Source organism: Cherax quadricarinatus, chromosome 17 (assembly GCF_038502225.1).
Source record: "Cherax quadricarinatus isolate ZL_2023a chromosome 17, ASM3850222v1, whole genome shotgun sequence".
Lineage (NCBI taxonomy): Eukaryota > Metazoa > Arthropoda > Malacostraca > Decapoda > Parastacidae > Cherax > Cherax quadricarinatus.
In genome coordinates, this window is record NC_091308.1 from 38,083,743 (window position 1) to 38,105,209 (window position 21,467).

General features: G+C 39.3%; 1 protein-coding gene across 2 annotated transcripts in view; it reads right to left on the minus strand.

Annotated features, from left to right (window-relative positions):
* Positions 1–21,467, minus strand: part of Txl (Thioredoxin-like) — a 105,195-nt gene that overhangs the window by 25,523 nt on the left and 58,205 nt on the right. For both annotated transcript variants that reach the window (XM_053773424.2, XM_070085950.1), the window contains one exon: positions 6,553–6,666. In XM_053773424.2, the coding sequence (XP_053629399.1) occupies positions 6,553–6,666 (114 nt within the window). The remainder of the gene's footprint in view (positions 1–6,552; positions 6,667–21,467) is intronic.

A 21,467-nucleotide genomic window follows, 5' to 3' on the forward strand; every position in this document is an offset into this window, starting at 1 on the left:
AACAGGTGGGTGGGTGCATATGTTGCGCAAATTTTTGGGGTGCCCAGAAGGTAAGAGGTGCTCTGGGTGTCCTGGGTTCCTACCAGAGGTTGCTGCAGTGCATCAAGACACTGGAGATAAGCTGAGAGCACTTGGAAATGAATAATAGTATTATTGAGAGCAGTCATGTAGTATTGGGATCTCAGTAAACTCCAGGGTGGTTTTTTATTATTTCCAAGGCATGGCCTTGAGATTTTAGCATCTTTCATTTTTCCTAAGTGTCATGAGAGGCAACATGACCCACCAATTTGATTGTCTCTGTACTTTTGTAAATGCTGTTAATATTAAACTTTTCAGGGTCAGCAGGCCCTCTCCTAAAGTTGTTCTCAGGGTCGGAAATTTTTCAGAAAAAAAACAAATATTATGAAATGATAGAGAATCTTTTCCCGACCATAATGACACCAAGAGTATGAAATTTGATGGAAAACTTATGGAATTATGCTGGAAATATAAACACACATGCAGTGTGAATGGAGACGAATGGTACTTGGGACCTGACGATCTGTTGGAGTGTGAGCAGGGTAATATTTAGTGAAGGGATTCAGGGAAACCGGTTATTTTCATATAGTTGGACTTGAGTCCTGGAAATGGGAAGTACAATGCCTGCACTTTAAAGGAGGGGTTTGGGATATTGGCAGTTTGGAGGGATATGTTGTGTATCTTTATATGTGTATGCTTCTAAACTGTTGTATTCTGAGCACCTCTGCAAAAACAGTGATAATGTGCGAGTGTGGTGAAAGTGTTGAATGATGATGAAAGTATTTTCTTTCTGGGGATTTTCTTTCCTTTTTTTGGGTCACCCTGCCTCGGTGGGAGACGGCCGACTTGTTGAGAAAAAAAAAAAAAATGCAGTGTTCTTCCATTCCTATGCATAGGAATGGAAGAACACTGCAGAAGGTCTGCTCACAAACTTATCCAATCTCCCTTCCAAGCTACCCAAGATTTTAGACTCTATAACCCCACTCGGTACATCATCAGATGCAGCATTCTCCACCTGACCTCAACATTCTGAACCTGACTATAAATACTCGCGTACCTTCCACCCCAGGCAGATCTGTTTGTGACTTGAAAAAGCCCACTGTGTGAGCGAACTGTTATCAATAAAGGATCACGTTATACTGCATGTGTGTTTATATATCCATTGTGTCGGTACTTTATACCATTTATTTCCATGGAATTATGCTCTCGCAAAGTTAGCGGTCTCGACGATGTTTACGCATTGGCGATTTCGCCCACTTTGAGCCTTATTTTCGGCCAATTCCAATGTACCAGTCGGCAAAAATCATAACTATTTCACTAGAACTCCATTTTTTCTATCGAATGAGTACAAGAAAACACCCATTTACCGATTTCAACTATCCAATAAAGTGGTCAGAAATTGGCAATTTTGCCAATTTCAAACAAATTTCAAAAGATGCCAATTTCCAAACAGGGTCCAGAATAAACAAGACAGACATTCCTGGCACTAAAATAAAATTTTTTCTGTTCATCGGTCACATCCCCAGACCCCTCTTACATTTCTTTTGCTTTCCACTTTGAATTTTGATTTTCACAAAAAAATAGAAGACTTACTGTTATGCAAACTACTGCATTAGTGTAGATATGGTATAAATAATATCAGCGCACTTGTAAAAGAATATAAGACTCACCAGTTGACATGTATTGGACGTGTGGCATGATTTGTTTACTTTTGAACTTTGGCAAAAATCAAACATTTCTGCTACTTTGAGCTCAATTTCAAGGTACTTTACATTGTGAAACCAATCATCATCATCTCAATTTCTGTAATATGTCTTCCATTCTATAAAATGAGACCAGGAAATCTAGAATACAACAATAAATAGCATACGAAAATACACTGAAAAGTCGCTGTTTTAAAGCAAAAACATGGTCGGAGTTTTTTTTTTTCTCATTATGCACTGTGTGCTTCAGGATTTTTTTTACACTGTGCACACTGACCATGGACCCATTCTTTCATATGTAGGCCTACCAGCATTCTCTCGCTAGATTTGAAGGTGCTAGAATTTATGCGTACTAGTACGGCACCAACCCTGGCGTGCAAGCTGTACTAGTACGGCACCAACCCCAAAAGGGTTAAAGAGTATATTTTATTATTATAGGTAGTAGGTTGGTAAACAGCAACTGCCCAGGGAGGTACTGCCGCCCTGCCAAGTGAGCGTAAAACAAGAGCCTTTAATTGTTTTACATGATGGTAGGATTGCTGGTGTCCCTTTTTCTGTCTCATAAACATGCAAGACTTCAGGTATGTCTTGCTACTTCTACTTACACTTAGGTCACACTACACATACATGTACAAGCATATATATATATACACACCCCTCTGGGTTTTCTTCTATTTTCTTTCTAGCTTCCTCTGTAAGCCATGCGTGTTGTAAGAGGTGACTAAAATGCCGGGAGCAAGGGGCTAGTAACCCCTTCTCCTGTATAAATTACTAACTTTAAAAAGAGAAACTTTCGTTTTTCTTTTTGGGCCACCCTGCCTTGGTGGGATACGGCCAATTTGTTGAAAAAAAAAAATTATTATACAGCTATTTTCCTGACACCACTATTGTTACTAGGGAATACTGTGGTTTGGCATACCCATCTAGGGTGCTATTTGTCTTGATACCTTTACAGGAAGTGCTCTTCAGAGTGATACTTCATACCCTGAACTAACAGTTATCTAGTGTATGGTCACAGTAAGCATGTTATCTGCTTGTTATAATATAAGACCTCATACACATGTAACAATAACAACCCTATAGAAAATAACAATGAATATAAAAAAGAAAAAGAGAGAGGTTAAGAGAGTGGTGAAGCAATGTAAAAAGAGAGCAAATGAGAGAGTGGGTGAGATGGTATCAACAAATTTTGTTGAAAATAAGAAAAAGTTTTGGCGTGAGATTAACAAGTTAAGGAAGCCTAGAGAACAAATGGATTTGTCAGTTAAAAATAGGAGAGGGAAGAGTTATTAAATGGAGAGTTAGAGGTATTGGGAAGATGGAGGGAATATTTTGAGGAATTGTTAAATGTTGAAGAAGATAAGGAAGCTGTGATTTCGTGTATAGGGCAAGGAGGAATAACATCTTGAAGGAGTGAGGAAGAGCCAGTTGTGAGTGTGGGGGAAGTTCGTGAGGCAGTAGGTAAAATGAAAGGGGGTAAGGCAACTGGGATTGATGGGATAAAGATAGAAATGTTAAAAGCAGGTGGGGATATAGTTTTGGAGTGGTTGGTGCAATTATTTAATAAATGTATAGAAGAGGGTAAGGTACCTAGGGATTGGCAGAGAGCATGCATAGTTCCTTTGTATAAAGGCAAAGGGGACAAAAGAGAGTGCAAAAATTATAGGGGGATAAGTCTGTTGAGTTATAGGTAGTAGATTGGCAGACAGCAACCACCCAGGGAGGTACTACCGTCCTGCCAAGTGAATGTAAAACGAAAGCCTGTAATTGTTTTACATGATGGTAGGATTACTGGTGTCCATTTTTCTGTCTCATAAATATGCAAGGTTTCAGGTACGTCTTGCTACTTCTACTTACACTTAAGTCACACTATACATACATGTACAAGCATATATATACACATCCCTCTGGGTTTTCTTCTATTTTCTTTCTAGTTCTTATTCTTGTTTATTTCCTCTTATCTCCATGTGGAAGTGGAATAGAATTCTTCTTCTGTAAGCCATGCGTGTTGTAAGAGGTGACTAAAATACCGGGAGCAAGGGGCTAGTAACCTCTTCTCCTGTATATATTACTAAATGTAAAAGGTGAAACTTTCGTTTTTCCTTTTGGGCCACCCTGCCTTGGTGGGATACGGCCGGTGTGATGAAAGAAAGAAAGAAAGAAGTCTGTTGAGTATACCTGGTAAAGTGTATGGTAGAGTTATTATTGAAAGAATTAAGAGTAAGACGGAGAATAGGATTGCAGATGAACAAGGAGGCTTTAGGAAAGGTAGGGAGTGTGTGGACCAGGTGTTTACAGTGAAACATATAAGTGAACAGTATTTAGATAAGGCTAAAGAGGTTTTTGTGGCATTTATGGATTTGGAAAAGGCATATGACAGGGTGGATAGGGGAGCAATGTGGCAGATGTTGCAGGTATATGGTGTAGGAGGTAGGTTACTGAAAGCAGTGAAGAGTTTTTACGAGGATAGTGAGGCACAAGTTAGAGTATGTAGGAAAGAGGGAGATTACTTCCCAGTAAAATTAGGCCTTAGACAAGGATGTGTGATGTCACCGTGGTTGTTTAATATATTTATAGATGGGGTTGAAAGAGAAGTAAATGCGAGGGTCTTGGCAAGAGGCGTGGAGTTAAAAGATAAAGAATCACACATAAAGTGAGAGTTGTCACAGTTGCTCTTTGCTGATGACACTGTGCTCTTGGGAGATTCTGAAGAGAAGTTGCAGAGGTTGGTGGATGAATTTGGTAGGGTATGCAAAAGAAGAAAATCAAAAGTGAATACCGGAAAGAGTAAGGTTATGAGGATAACAAAAAGATAAGGTGATGAAAGATTGGATATCAGATTGGAGGGAGAGAGTATGGAGGAGGTGAATGTATTCAGATATTTGGGAGTGGACGTGTCAGTGGATGGGTCTATGAAAGATGAGGTGAATCATAGAATTGATGAGGGGAAATGGGTGAGCGGTGCACTTAGGAGTCTGTGGAGACAAAGAACTTTGTCCTTGGAGGCAAAGAGGGGAATGTATGAGAGTATAGTTTTACCAACACTCTTATATGGGTGTGAAGCATGGGTGTTGAATGTTGCAGCGAGGAGATGGCTGGAGGCAGTGGAGATGTCATGTCTGAGAGAAATGTGTGGTGTGAATATAATGCAGAGAATTCATAGCTTGGAAGTTAGGAGGTGGTGCGGGATTACCAAAACCGTTTTCCAGAGGGCTGAGGAAGGGTTGTTGAGGTGGTTCGGACATGTAGAGAGAATGGAGCGAAACAGAATAACTTCAAGAGTGTATCAGTCTGTAGTGGAAGGAAGGCGGGGTAGGGGTCGGCCTAGGAAAGGTTGGAGGGAGGGGGTAAAGGAGGTTTTGTGTGCGAGGGGCTTGGACTTCCAGCATGCATGTGTGAGCGTATTTGATAGGAGTGAATGGAGGCAACTGGTTTTTAATACTTGACGTGCTGTTGGAGTGTGAGCAAAGTAACATTTATGAAGGGATTCAGGGAAACCGGCAGGCCGGACTTGAGTTCTGGCGATTGGAAGTACAGTGCCTGCACTCTGGAGGAGGGGTGTTAATGTTGCAGTTTAAAAACTGTAGTGTAAAGCACCCTTCTGGCAAGACAGTGATGGAGTGAATGATGGTGAAAGTTTTTCTTTTTTCGGGCCACCCTGCCTTGGTGGGAATCGGCCAGTGTGTTAATAATAAAAAAAAAAAAATTAAGGTAGTAGATTGATAGACAGCAACCGCCCAGGGAGGTACTACCGACCTGCCAAGTGAGTGTGAAACGGGAACCTGTAATTGTTTTACATGATGGTAGAACTGCTGGTGTCTTTTTTCTGTCTCATAAACATGCAAGATTTCAGGTACGTCTTGCTACTTCTTCTTACACTTAGGTCACACTACGCATACATGTACAAGCACATATATAGACACCCCTCTGGGTTTTCATCTATTTTCTTTCTAGTTCTTGTTGTTGTGTATTTCCTCTCATCTCCATGAGGAAGTGGAACACAATTCTTCCTCTGTAAGCCATGCGTGTTTTAAGAGGCAACTAAAATGCCGTGAGCAAGGGGCTAGTAACCCCTTCTCCTGTACAAATTACTAAATTTAAAAAGAAAAACTTTTGTTTTTCTTTTTGGGTCACCCTGCCTTGTCTGGTTTGTTGAGAAAGAGAGAGAGAGAAAAAAGAGATCAGTAATATGTAGCTGATGAATCACCCCTCCTGAGGAGTTCAGGAAGGGTGGTTATGGCCCTCTCTCATTTTACAAGCCTAAGAAGCCTTTGAGCTGAAAGAGCTTGATATGGAGGCCTGTGAGTGTAAAGTCAGACCAAAAACCCAATACAGGGTTTATGAAAATTTATGGGTAATTTTTTGAAATGACCTATTCTTTGATCTCTGTATCTCCTCAAAAATGGAACCAAAACCTCAAGATATTATTTTTTATTTGTATACAACATAAGAAAGGAAGACAATGTTTTTGCATATTTCCCGAATTGCTTTTTGTTCCTTTTGTATTTCTTTCATACAGTATGAGTTAAGCTCTACATTATTTCAGAAAATTCTCTAAGTTTTATTTCCTGTTATGGCAAGTGGGTTTTAGTTATTTGAACTATGATGTCTGTACATTTCTTGCAAGATAGCTATTTAAATGAAGTTTTTTTTTTTTTTTTTTTTTTTTTTTTTTTTGGAGAGAGAGAGAGAGGGGGAGTTACCCTGCCTCCTTGGGAGATGGTCAGTGTTAAAAAAAAAAAAAAGTTACATGCAAATTTGCTTTACAGTATAATGCCATAACAGTTCATTCAAGTTAGCTGTACAAAGGTAGAAAACAAAACCAACTCACATGTCCTGGTACTCCAGAGTCTTCAATTTCTTCACCCTCTCCATCACCATAATGCTGCCGGATTCGAGCTTCCAAAGTTTCTGGATCTGCTCCTTGTAAAGTATCAAGCTTGGTCTGAAAAAATTTAATTGTATGTGCTTTGAATTATTTTTGGCAAAATACAACTGTTTTAAGAGGCTTTAACCCTTAAACTGTCCAAACAGATCTATGTTCACATGCGTAGTGCTCAAAAAGTAGATTTACGTTTTTTTACATATTTTCAAATACAGTATAACTAAAAAACGTAGATCAAAGTTTTTTTTACACGTTTTCAAATGTAAAGAAACAAAAAGTGATTAGTGCCCACTACTCAATGTCAAAATGAATATAATCAACCAAACCTGGGTAAATGGAATCAACAACCATCACAAAAATCTAAGTGGAATATTGCTATATACACTCTAAGGCCTTGGCACAAATGCAATTAACTGTACAGTACATGGGATCAAAGCGAAGGATAAATTATTATCATGGGGGGAGTGCTAAACTGGGAGGGATTATACAGCACCTGTGGGGGGGAAGGGGAGGAAGGCATTCAGGCTTAATTCAGGGAATTGAAGCACAGATCCAATTCCGTAGATCAAGAGCTGTTCACCAGCATCAAGGAACCTCCCTTAAGGGGAGCAGAGAATAAAATATGACATATTGAAGGGTGTGAAGATCTATGCCCAAGTTAACCCTTTGAGGGTCGACAGGCCCTCTCCGAAACTCGTTCTCAGGGTCGGCCAAATTTCAAAAAAAAAAAAATTATTTTTTCTTATGAAAAAATAGTTTTTTTTTCTAAACATTATAGGATAAACAAAAAAAATTTACCATCAATACTTACGGAGATATGGATGCATGAAGTTTGCAGAAAATGAGCCGCGTATGGCAACAGCGGCGACTGCCGCTCACCCGGTAAACTTTGATTTACTTGTATTTGAAGGTTTGTTGTTTTTTTCACTATTTTATTTTTTCACATAACTTATGTGGCCTATGAGACCAAAGTAAGGTGCAATGTACATATATACACTCGTTGTATACAACACAATAAGCACACAAACATAATTATCAATATATTGTTTACAAAACTTGTTTACAAAAACAAACAATACAAAACATTGTTTATTATTATTGTTCTATAATATATATACCAATATACAGTCACTGAACATATTCCTATTAGTTCTGCAGCTTGTGGAACTCTGAAACATGGTGTCATACACAATGGTGTTTTATCTTTCTCCCTCATTCTATCTCTCTCAATCTGTCTCTCTCTTTCTATCTGTCTGTCTATCTCTGTCTCACAGGTACACATAAATACAAGTATACATAGTATAAATTACCTAGGATAACCCAAGAAATCCAGACAAAGTGCTATACTCTGCTTGAAGATGTGAGTAAAAGTGATGACACAGTCTTGTGGCTCTCTGAGACAGAGAGCTAGACGGATAGACAGATAGACAGGGAGCTTGACAGACAGACAAATAGACAGACAGAAATGTTAGTGTACCAGTACCAGTGTACTAGTGTTCCACCCTCCTCCTCCTCTTCTTCCTCTTCCCCCTACTCTTCCTCCTCTTCCCCCTACTCTTCCTCCTCTTCCTCTTCCTCCTACTCTTCCTCTTCCTCCTCCTCCTCTTCTTCCTACTCTTCCTCCTCCTCCTCTTCTTCCTCTTCCCCCTAATCTTCCTCCTATTATTCCTCTTCCTCCTCCTCTTCCTCTTATTCCTCTTCCTCCTACTCTTCCTCTTCCTCCTCTTCTTCCTCTTCCCCCTACTCTTCCTCCTCCTCCTCCTCCTCCTCGTCCATAGTGTAAATTACAAGGAGTCGGCAGCTGTCAAAGTGACATATTGGCTCATTACTCTTTCCCCCTCCGGCCTGTCAAAACAATGGGGTTGGATGCTGCTTCCCCTCCTCCATTCTATCTAATTATCTTTCTCCCTCATTCTATCTGTCTGTCTATCTCTGTCTCACAGGTACACATAAATACAAGTATACATAGTATAAATTACCTAGGATAACCCAAGAAACCCAGACAAAGTGCTATACTCTGCTTGAAGATGTGAGTAAAAGTGATGACGCAGTCTTGTGGCTCTCTGAGACAGAGAGCTAGATGGATAGACAGGGAGCTTGACAGACAGGCAAATAGACAGACAGAAATGTTAGTATACCAGCAAAAACAAAGGGAGGGCGATGTTCATCTCATCTTTTGGCATCAGCTCTACCCTCATTTACCCTCATCAAACGTCAGCACTTATCAGATGTTATCTCCCCTTATCTTGTTACTGTCATGGGTGAACATTTATTATTACATATTATTATTATTACCTATTATTATTATTATGTATTATTATTATTATGTATTATTATTATTATGTATTATTATTATGTATTATTGTTATCATTACGTATTATTCTTCTTCCTCCTCCTCCTCCTCTTCCTCCTCCTCCTCCTCCTCCTCCTCCTCCTCTTCCTCCTCCTCTGCCTCCTCCTCCTCTTGCCTCCTCCTCCTCTTGCCTCCTCCTCCTCTTGCCTCCTCCTCCTCTGCCTTCTCCTCCTCTGCCTCCTCCTCCTCCTCCATTCTTGGAACAAGTTTGAAGAGCTTGTAGTTCATAATCACTATCATTATCATCACCAATGCTCACATCTGAGTCTGGGATTTTGGAAAATAGGAGTTTCCTCTTTGATTCTGGTACAACTGAACGACGGCCCAGCACCAGAGGTGGAAGGCTGTGGGTTGTCTGGGTTTTCCTCACTATTACCCATATTATGGTCATTAGTTTCGGTCAAAACCTCACCAGAACCTTGAAACTCATCTTCACTGTCACTTCCATCTGTATTAGAACTGTCACTGGGGAACAAAAGTGTCCCAATTCGCCGAGGAGTGAGGAACTTCTTACCGCAGGGCACGGTGGAAATTGTGTACTATGATGGCATTCCCACAATGCACCACTGGGTCCCAGATTTTTTTCCTACTGCGCACACCCACCACACAGACCCATTCTCTCACATCTAGGCTTATCAGCCTTTTCCTGCGAGATTTGAGGCCGCTAGAATTTATGCGTACTAGTACGTCAAAAACCCCTACGCGTAAGACGTACTAGTATGACCAAAACCCTCAAAGGGTTAAGTAGTGCAAAGGTTAAATGGCCACATCTCAGACTGTGGGTACCACCTCCATACTGGCCCCTGCCAATGGGAACTTTGGCAAGAGGAAAATGCTCAGGAGTAGCATTTGGGTTGTGCATTTTAGTGGTTACTTTTATGTCTAGATTGCAGCAATTAGCACCTAATGCCATTGTGTCTCTAATAAAATATCCCTTTTTTATTTCTAAGGATCCCCAGCTCTGCTCTATAGAATGTAAAGGGTACCTGAGAGATGCTACAAAATGATTCCACTGCTAGCTCAGACTTGTGAACAATGAAAAATGCCTTGTGTAAACCCTTAACTTGAATTTTCAGTCGTGCAGATCTATGCAAGTGGAATTATTCAATGCCTCAGCTTCAGGCATAAACCACAGCACTTTCAAATTTGGAATGAGAGGCATGAGAAAATGGAACTGCACAGGTGTTAGCAGTATGCAAATTATTACTAAAATCAAAACTAAGAGCTAAACCCACAAGGGTCATACAGCACTGCAGGCAGAGGTTGTAAGGACTGAGGTGTGCTAAAAGTGGTACAACAAAGGGTTGTGTAATAAATCTGTTCCTGTCAAAAAAGGCAGAGGGAGTGTGTCAAAGGTGGGGCCATCAACAGGAAGATTAACCCTTTGACTGTCGCAACCCCAAATCCTGAAGTGTCTCCTGGTGTTGAGAGAGAGGAGAGAGAGAGAGAAAAAAAAATGAAATGATAGAATCTTTTCCCAATGGTAATGACACCAAAAGAACAAAATGGAATACCTCTATATGAAACAAAGATCATGTACTGCTAACCACGCAGCAGAGTCCACCTGCTCATTGTCTTGAACATGAATATGACGGAACTCCATCGGAAATACGATGGAACTCCAATGGAAATAAGTCACTGTCTGACTTTTTTTGGGTTATCTCTACACACATGCTGCTATGTATGATAATTCTATGTAACTGTATTTGTGTATACCTGAATAAACTTACTTACTTAAGTGAGGAAAGGCTGTATTATTATTTAATATTAATAAAATTATATGATTATTACTTATATTATTTTCTTTAGAAACATCGTATGAAAACAAGATTTACAACAAAATGTTGCCAGACTGGACCGTTTTTTGGCAAACTTAATTTATTTTCCTAACTTTTTCAATGGTTTTCATAGCTGCCCGCCCAAGCATGGCTTCCTCCATCTTAATTAAAATATATCTTAGCCTACTGTTTACATACATACCTATTATAATACAATGGACCCCTGCCTTACGATGGCATCGCGTTACGTTAAATTCGCCATACGATACATTTGAATGCAAAAATTTTGCCTCGCCTCACGCGATTCGTCTGGGACGCGTTCCACGTGTGGCCTCAGCGACAGTGTTTACAAGCCAGCCAGTGCGGTCGCATCCACACATACATTCGGTACATTCACTTTATCCCAGTGTTTTTGTGCTTGTAACTGCAAAGTAAGTCACCATGGGCCCCAAGAAAGCTTCTAGTGCCAACCCTGTGGTAAAAAGGGTGAGAATTAGTATGGAAATTAAGAAAGATTTTGAAGGGTTTGGGGCTAACCCTGAGAAGCCTATGCCAGTTGTGGAATCCATTGTGCCTACTTCAAAGATTAAGGAAATGTGTGCAAAGTGGGTTGAACTGCAAACCTTTATGGATAAAAAGCACCCTAACACAGCTATTGCAAGCCTTGCTGGTGACTATTACAATGACAATGTTGTGCCCCATTTTAGGCAAATCTTAAAGGAACGGGAGGTACACTTCGCCTTACGATAATTTTGGCTTACGATGAGCTCTCAGGAATGGATTAATATTGTAAGGCGGTGGTCCACTGTATTTAGTTGATAAATTATGCACAACAAGACATTACCAACATTAAATAATAAAATACCCACCACAACTACCACCACTACCACTGCCCATTGCCATCCCCCACCACCACCACCCCCCACCACCATCAGCCACCACCAGCTCCCACCCACTACTGCTGCTGCTGAGATGACAACTTCTGCAGTACTAGTATGTGCCAGTTTGTTGCCAATTCCAATTTTCAGTATTTTTTTTTATTCATTTGTTGACTGATCTTAATAATGAAACTCTATATGAGCATGTTTTATGCACTCTATTCAAGCAGTAAAAAAATGAATGAAACTGGACAATAAAAAACTAAACGTCAAATTGCAACCTCAATATTTTAGGCTGAGGTGAACCGTGGATAATTGAACAAGCAGATGCTGTATCAGCAAATACATACAGGAGTCCTACTGCATCTTGCACTCATATTATAGTGGGTATTCCTCTGGGCATATTTTAGTAAAAAAAAAAAAAAAACTTTTCTTAAGGCTGGTAAAATATAGTGTTCTTACTAATGTTTGCAGGTGATTGTGGTAGAGGTAGATGATCGATGCAGCAGGCAATAGTTTTGGAACTGCCAATTATATGTTTACACAGGTATTGTACAGGGTCACATCAACCCTCCTCACACACTTCCACATCAACAAGTAATGGCAACTATGTAATTAATAGAAAAGTATTACATTTTCTGGGTCTAATGAACATAACCCTACTATCCCCACATGTTCTTCAGTTCATTTTAGATCATTTTTTGATTAAACACCATTTATAGGAACACAAGAACAGTCTTAATCAACGTTCAACTGTAAATCAATATAGCCGGACCAACAGTCACAATAATATTTCATTAACCCTTTGACTGTCGCAACCCCAAATCCTGAGGTGTCTCCTGGTGTCGCAAAATTTAAAAAAAAAAAAAATTATTTTTTCTTATGAAATGATAGAGAATCTTTTCCCGATTGTAAAGACACCAAAAAAAACTAAATTTGATGGAAAACTGACGGAATTACGCTCTTGCGAAGTTAGCGACTTCGGCGATATTTAAAAATCGGCAATTTCGCCCAGTTTGAGCCCTATTTTCGGCTAATTCCGTTATTCCAGTCAACCAAACTCATAACTATTTCTTCAGAACTCTATTTTTTCTATCGATTGAGTACAAGAAACTGCCCATTTACCGATTTCAACTACCCAATAACATGGTCAGAAATTTGCAATTTGGCCAATTTCACGAAAATTAAAAAATACGACAATTTCAAAATAAGGTCCAGAATGAACAATGCAGACATTCCTGGCTCTAAAATAACATTTTCTTTGTTCATCAGTCATGTCTCCAGGTCCCTGTGATATTACTCTTGCTTTTTATTTTGAAATTTTATTCAAACAAAAAATAGAAGATTTACTGTTATGCAGACTACTGCAATACTGTAATAATTGTAAAAATTACATCAACCCATTCATGACTGCGTATTAGAATGGCTATTTGGACATTTATTGGACAATGACATCATTTGTTTACTTTTGAACATCGGCAAAAATCAAACATTTCCTGTACTTCGTGCTCCATTTCCAGGTTCTTTTTATAGTAAAATTAATCAAAATCACCTCCATTTCTATAACATAGTTTCCATTCTATCAAATGAGACCAAGAAAACGAGAATACAACCACAAATACTATACGAAAATAGACCACAAAGTCGGCATTTTAATTAAAAAAAACGGTCGGAGTTTTTTTTTTCTCATTATGCACTGCGTGCTCCAGGATTTTTTTTATGTGGTGCACATTGACCACACAGACCAATTCTCTCACATGTGGGCCTACTATCTTTCTCCTGCCTGATTTGAAGCCGCTAGAATTTATGAGTATATATACGTCAAACACGGTACCTCGCAAACGTATATATACGGCCGCGACAGTCAAAGGGTTAATATACCTGTGACCCACCATGGCCGGCTGGAAACTTAAATTAAAGATCAGCATTAACGAAATAAGTTTATTTATTATTGTACTAAAAAGAATGTTGCAGTACATCACTCTCAAAGGTCTGAAAGTTGAGGGCTGTCAGGATTACTGTGTTTCACAGCTGACTATTTCATAAAGGGACTATGATGCTACAGGGTGTTTATCAGGGCTACCTTAAGTCGATGCCAGACGACTTTCAGATGAAAGCCTACTGCTATAACATTTTTAAGTACATACAGTGGACCCTCGGGTAACGATGTCATCGGTTAACGAAAAAATCAGATAGCGACACGTTTTTGCGACAAAACATAGGCTCGGTAACCGAAAAAAAAACTCAGTGTGGCCTGAGCGGGCCTGGCCACTCCATGTACAACTAGTGTGCCATTGTTTACAAGCCAATGAGGACGATTCCACGCGTACATGCTATATACAGTGGAACCTCTACTTGCGAGTGTGTCCACGTGCGAGTTTTTCCAAATACGAGCAGTCGATGGGTCAACTTTTTGATTCCATACGTGAGCAAAATTTCCATAAGCGAGCAGACCTCAAGGCAGGTTCCTTGACCCTGGTGAGGGGTCCTTGCTCTTGATCTCAGGAATTGTATCTCATTCGTTTGTTGGACTATCTTATTGAAACTTGGGCAATGTATGACGGAAAAATGATTCTTAACGTACACCAAAAATGAAAGAAATCTAAGCATAAATAATGGAGTTCACTTCTCAGCAATTAGCCATCCCTTAGCAGTAATTTCGAAAAGTTCTTATGGTTGTATTCTTGTTTTTTTTGGTTTCATTTGATAGAATGGAAGATATATTACAGAAATAGATATGATGGTTGTATTCTTGTTTTTTTTTGGTTTCATTTGATAGAATGGAAGATATATTACAGAAATAGATATGATTTTGATTGCTTTCATGACAAAAAGTGCCTTGAAATTGAGCTCAACCTAGGAGAAATGGTCCATTGCTTGGCTGTTTCAGAGTAAACAAATGATGTCACTGTCCATTCCAATATGCAGTCGAGAATGGGTTGACATTAGTTTTACAATTATTGCAATGAGAAATAACAGTAAATCTTATATTTTTTTGTGTGAATAAAAACTACAAATTATTTATATAAAAATAATAATAATAATAATAATAATAATAATAATAATAATAATATGTATAATAATATGTACAATAATAAAAAGAATAATAAGAGTACAGTGGACCCCCGGTTTATGATCAGCTCCCAATGCGACCAATTATGTAAGAATATTTATGTAAGTGCGTTTGTATGTGTATGTTTGGGGGTCTGAAATGGACTAATCTAATTCACAATATTCCTTGTGGGAACAATTTCCGTCAGTAATGGCACCTGAACATACTTCTGGAATGAAATAATATCGTAAACCGGGGGTCCACTGTATAATATAATACAATAATAATAATAACAATAATAATAATATAATATGTATAACAATAGGTAGTAGGTTGGTAGACAGCAACCACCCAGGGAGGTACTACCGTCCTGCCAAGTGAGTGTAAAACGAAAGCCTGTAATTGTCTTACATGATGGTAGGATTGCTGGTGTCTTTTGTCTGTCTCATAAATATGCAAGATTACAGGTACGTCTTGCTACTTCTACTTACACTTAGGTCACACTACACATACATGTACACGTTTATTTATACACACTCATCTGAGTTTTCTTTGATTTTATCTTAATAGTTCTTGGTCTTATTACTTTTCCTTTTATATCCATGGGGAAGTGGAATAAGAATCTTTCCTCCGTAAGCCATGCGTGTTGTAAAAGTCAACTAAAATGCCGGGAACAATGGGCTAGTAACCCCTTTTCCTGTAAAGATTACTAAAAAGAATAAGAAGAAGAAAATTGTCAAAGTGGGAAGTCTGAATGTGCGTGGATGTTGTGCAAATGATAAGAAAGAGATGATTGTGGATGTTATGAATGAGAAGAAACTGGATGTCCTGGCTTTAAGTGAAACAAAGCTGAAGGGGGTGGGAGAGTTTCAATGGAGAGGAATAAATGGGATTAGGTCAGGGGTTTCAAATAGAGTTAGAGCTAAAGAAGGAGTAGCAATAATGTTGAAGGATAAGCTATGGCAGGAAAAGAGGGACTACAAATGTATAAATTCAAGGATTATGTGGAGTAAAATAAAGATTGGATGTGAAAAGTGGGTTATAGTAAGCGTGTATGCACCTGGAGAAGAGAGAAGTGTAGAGGAGAGAGAGATATTCTGGGAAATGTTGAGTGAATGCGTGGGGAGTTTTGAATCAAGTGTGAGAGTAATGGTGGTTGGGGATTTCAATGCTAAAGTGGGTAAAAATGTTATGGAGGGAGTAGTAGGTAATTTTGGGGTGCCAGGGGTAAATGTAAATGGGGAGCCTTTAATTGAGCTATGTGTAGAAAGAAATTTGGTAATAAGTAATACATATTTTATGAAAAAGAGGATAAATAAATATACAAGGTATGATGTAGCAAGTAATGAAAGTAGTTTGTTAGATTATGTATTGGTGGATAAAAGGTTGATGGGTAGGCTCCAGGATGTACATGTTTATAGAGGGGCAACTGATATATCGAATCATTATTTAGTTGTAGCTACAGTTAGAGTAAGAGGTAGATGGGAAAAGAGGAAGGTGGCAACAACAAGTAAGAGGGAGGTGAAAGTGTATAAACTAAGGGAGGAGGAAGTTCGGGCGAGATATAAGCGACTATTGGCAGAAAGGTGGGCTAGTGCAAAGATGAGTAGTGGGGGGGTTGAAGAGGGTTGGAATAGTTTTAAAAATGCAGTATTAGAATGTGGGGCAGAAGTTTGTGGTTATAGGAGGGTGGGGGCAGGAGGAAAGAGGAGTGATTGGTGGAATGATGAAGTAAAGGGTGTGATAAAAGAGAAAAAGGTAGCTTACGAGAGGTTTTTACAAAGCAGAAGTGTTATAAGAAGAGCAGAGTATATGGAGAGTAAAAGAAAGGTGAAGAGAGTGGTGAGAGAGTGCAAAAGGAGAGCAGATGAAAGAGTGGGAGAGGCACTGTCAAGAAATTTTAATGAAAATAAGAAAAAATTTTGGAGGGAGTTAAACAAGTTAAGAAAGCCTAGGGAAAGTATGGATTTGTCAGTTAAAAACAGAGTAGGGGAGTTAGTAGATGGGGAGAGGGAGGTATTAGGTAGATGGCGAGAATATTTTGAGGAACTTTTAAATGTTAAGGAAGAAAGGGAGGCGGTAATTTCATGCACTGGCCAGGGAGGTATACCATTTTTTAGGAGTGAAGAAGAGCAGAATGTAAGTGTGGTGGAGGTACGTGAGGCATTACATAGAATGAAAGGGGGCAAAGCAGCTGGAACTGATGGGATCATGACAGAAATGTTAAAAGCAGGGGGGGATATAGTGTTGGAGTGGTTGGTACTTTTGTTTAATAAATGTATGAAAGAGGGGAAGGTACCTAGGGATTGGCGGAGAGCATGTATAGTCCCTTTATATAAAGGGAAAGGGGACAAAAGAGATTGTAAAAATTATAGAGGAATAAGTTTACTGAGTATACCAGGAAAAGTATACGGTAGGGTTATAATTGAAAGAATTAGAGGTAAGACAGAATGTAGAATTGCGGATGAGCAAGGAGGTTTCAGAGTGGGTAGGGGATGTGTAGATCAAGTGTTTACATTGAAGCATATATGTGAACAGTATTTAGATAAAGGTAGGGAAGTTTTTATTGCATTTATGGATTTAGAAAAGGCATATGATAGAGTGATTAGAGGAGCAATGTGGCAGATGTTGCAAGTATATGGAATAGGTGGTAAGTTACTAAATGCTGTAAAGAGCTTTTATGAGGATAGTGAGGCTCAGGTTAGGGTGTGTAGAAGAGAGGGAGAATACTTCCCGGTAAAAGTAGGTCTTAGACAGGGATGTGTAATGTCACCATGGTTGTTTAATATATTTATAGATGGGGTTGTAAAAGAAGAATGTTCGGGAGAGGGGTGGGATTAAATTATGGGGAATCAAATTTAAAATGGGAATTGACACAGTTACTTTTTGCTGATGATACTGTGCTTATGGGAGATTCTAAAGAAAAATTGCAAAGGTTAGTGGATGAGTTTGAGAATGTGTGTAAAGGTAGAAAGTTGAAAGTGAACATAGAAAAGAGTAAGGTGATGAGGGTATCAAATGATTTAGATAAAGAAAAATTGGATATCAAATTGGGGAGGAGGAGTATGGAAGAAGTGAATGTTTTCAGATACTTGGGAGTTGACGTGTCGGCGGATGGATTTATGAAGGATGAGGTTAATCATAGAATTGATGAGGGAAAAAAGGTGAGTGGTGCGTTGAGGTATATGTGGAGTCAAAAAACGTTATCTATGGAGGCAAAGAAAGGAATGTATGAAAGTATAGTAGTACCAACACTCTTTTATGGATGTGAAGCTTGGGTGGTAAATGCAGCAGCGAGGAGACGGTTGGAGGCAGTGGAGATGTCCTGTCTAAGGGCAATGTGTGGTGTAAATATTATGCAGAAAATTCGGAGTGTGGAAATTAGGAGAAGGTGTGGAGTTAATAAAAGCATTAGTCAGAGGGCAGAAGAGGGGTTGTTGAGGTGGTTTGGTCATTTAGAGAGAATGGATCAAAGTAGAATGACATGGAAAGCATATAAATCTATAGGGGAAGGAAAGAGGGGTAGGGGTCGTCCTCGAAAGGGTTGGAAAGAGGGGGTAAAGGAGGTTTTGTGGGCGAGGGGCTTGGACTTCCAGCAAGCGTGCATGAGCGTGTTAGATAGGAGTGAATGGAGACGAATGATACTTGGGACCTGACGATCTGTTGGAGTGTGAGCAGGGTAATATTTAGTGAAGGGATTCAGGGAAACCGGTTATTTTCATATAGTCGGACTTGAGTCCTGGAAATGGGAAGTACAATGCCTGCACTTTAAAGGAGGGGTTTGGGATATTGGCAGTTTGGAGGGATATGTTGTGTATCTCTATACGTATATGCTTCTAAACTGTTATATTCTGAGCACCTGTGCAAAAGCAGTGATAATGTGTGAGTGTGGTGAAAGTGTTGAATGATGATGAAAGTATTTTCTTTTTGGGGATTTTCTTTCTTTTTTTTGGGTCACCCTGCCTCGGTGGGAGACGACCGACTTGTTGGAAAAAAAAAAAATAGTACGTATATAATAATAATGTACTACATATAATAATTATAATAATAGACGGCTTCAAAAGGCCATCACTAGATGGCAGTGTTTACCACAAAAAGAGGGAGCGGCTGTGGCCGCCTCCACCTGTTACATAATGATATATTTTATTCATTCTAGAGTATATATCATGTTTATATGTTATTTATATTGTTTGTTATGTCATATTAGATGAACTGTGATAAATAAATAAGCCATATAGATGATATTAGCGAAATTATTCGTGTAGTATTTTGCCCAGTCTCTAGATAAACTCTCGTCCACTGCCGACACCACCCATACCACTACATAAATGACATTTTATTCATTCTAGAGTATATATCATGTTTCTATGTTATTCATATTGTTTATGTCATATTAGATGAACTGTGATAGATAAATAAGCCATATAGATGATATTAGCAAAATTATTCATGAAGTATTCTGCCCGGTCTCCAGACAAACTCTTGTCCACCGCTGACACTGCCCATACCACTACATGAATGATATACTTTATTCATTTTAGAGTATGTATCAGGTTTTTATGTTATTTATATTATTTATTATGTCATATTAGATGAAGTGAGATAGATAAATAAGCCGTAGAGTTGATATTAGCGAAAATATTGAAATACAGAATTCCACTGGAACGGACTAATTGCATATCAATTACAGTGGACCCTCGACCAACGATGGCATCGTCTAACGTTAAATCCGACTAGCAATACATTTTAACGCAAAAATTTTGCCTCGACTAGTGCTAAAAAACTCGACCAACACGATTCGTTTCATCTGAGACGTGTCCACTTGTGGCCAGAGTTTACAAGCCAGCCAGCCACCACGGTCCCATCCAAACATACAATCGGAACATTTCATATTGTCACAGCGTTTTTAGTGATTGCACCTGCAAAATAAGTCACCATGGGCCCCAAGAAAGCTTCTAGTGCCAACCCTACAGCAAAAAGGGTGAGAATTACTACTATGGATATGAAGAAAGAGATCATTGCTAAGTATGAAAGTGGAGTGTGTGACTCAGAGCTGGCCAGGTTGTACACAAAACCCCAATCAACCATCGCTACTATTGTGGCTAAGAAAACGGCAATCAAGGAAGCTGTTCTTGCCAAAGGTGCAACTATGTTTTCGAAACTGAGATCGCAAGTGACAGAAGATGTTGAGAGACTGTTATTGGTGTGGATAAACAAAAAACAGATAGCAGGAGATAGCATCTCTTAAGCAATCATATGTGAAAAGGCTAGGAAGTTGCATGAGGATTTAATTAGAAAAATGCCCGCAACTAGTGGTGATGTGAGTGAATTTAAGGCCAGCAAAGGTTGGTTTGAGAGATTTAAGAATCGTAGTGGCATACATAGTGTGATAAAGCATGGTGAGGCTGCCAGTTTGGACCAAAAAGCAGCTGAAAAATAAGTGCAGGAATTCAAGGAGTACATAGACAGTGAAGAATTGAAACCTGAACAAGTGCTTAATTGTGACACTGACAATGTTGTGAAACACTTTAGGAATGTCATAAAGGAACAGGAGGTACAGGCCTCTATGGACAGATATGTTGTGCGACAGAGGTCCAGTGACTCAAGCTGGTCCTAGTGGCATTAAAAGAAGGGAAGTAACCCCGGAAAAGTACTTGACACCTCAAGTCCTAATGGAAGGGGATTCCCCTTCTAAACACTAACACCATCCACAGTCTCCCCTCCTCCAATCCCATCAATTATCACCAGATCTTCAATAAAGGTAAGTGTCATGTAATTTTTCAATACTTTTGGGTGTCTTGCACTGATTAATTTGATTTCCATTATTTCTTATGGGGAAAATTAACTCGACTAACGATAATTTCGAATAACGATGAGCTCTCAGGAACGGATTAATATCGTTGGCCGAGGGTCCACTGTAATTTAAATGAGGGAAATTGACTCTGCAAACGAGCAAATCCAGTTGCGATTAAGGTCATGGAACGGATTAAACTCACAAGTAGAGGTTCCACTGTATTTTGTATTATTCCATTGTTTTTAGTGCTTGTAACTGCTAAATAAGCCACCATGGGCCCAAAGAAAGCATCTAGTGCCAGCCCTGTGGTAGAGGGTGAGAAATACTATTGAAATGAAGAAAGAGATCGCCGCAAAATATGAAAGTGAAGTGAGCGTCACAGAGTTGGTCAGGTTATATAACAAACCCCATTCAGCCATCGCTACTATCTTGACCAACAAAAAGGCAATCAAGGAAGCTGTTGTTGCGATAGGTGCAAGTATGCTTACAAAACAGAGATCGCAAATACTCGAAGATGTGGAGAGACTGTTGTTGTTGTGGATCAATGAGAATCAATTATCAGGAGATAGTGTTTCTCAGTCAATAATATGTGAAAAGGCAAGGCAGTTGCATGATGATCTAATTAAGAAAATGCCTGGAACTAGTGCTGATGTTAGTGAATTTAAGGCCAGCAAAGGTGGGTTTGAGAGAATTAAGAATCATAGTGGCATACACAGTGTGATAAGGCATGGCGAGGCTGCCAGTTCTGACAAAAAAAGTGGCTGAAAAATATGTGCAGGACTTTAAGGGGTACACAGAGGCTGAACAATTAAAACCCCAACAAGTGTTCAATTGTGACAAAACAGGCCTGTTTTGGAAGAAAATGCCAAGCAGGACCTACATTACTCAGGAGGAAGCAGCACTCCCAGGACACAAGCCTATGAAAGACAGGCTAACTCTCATGTTTTGTAGTAATGCTAGTGGGGATTGCAAAGTGAAGACTTTACTCTTGTATCACTCTGAAAC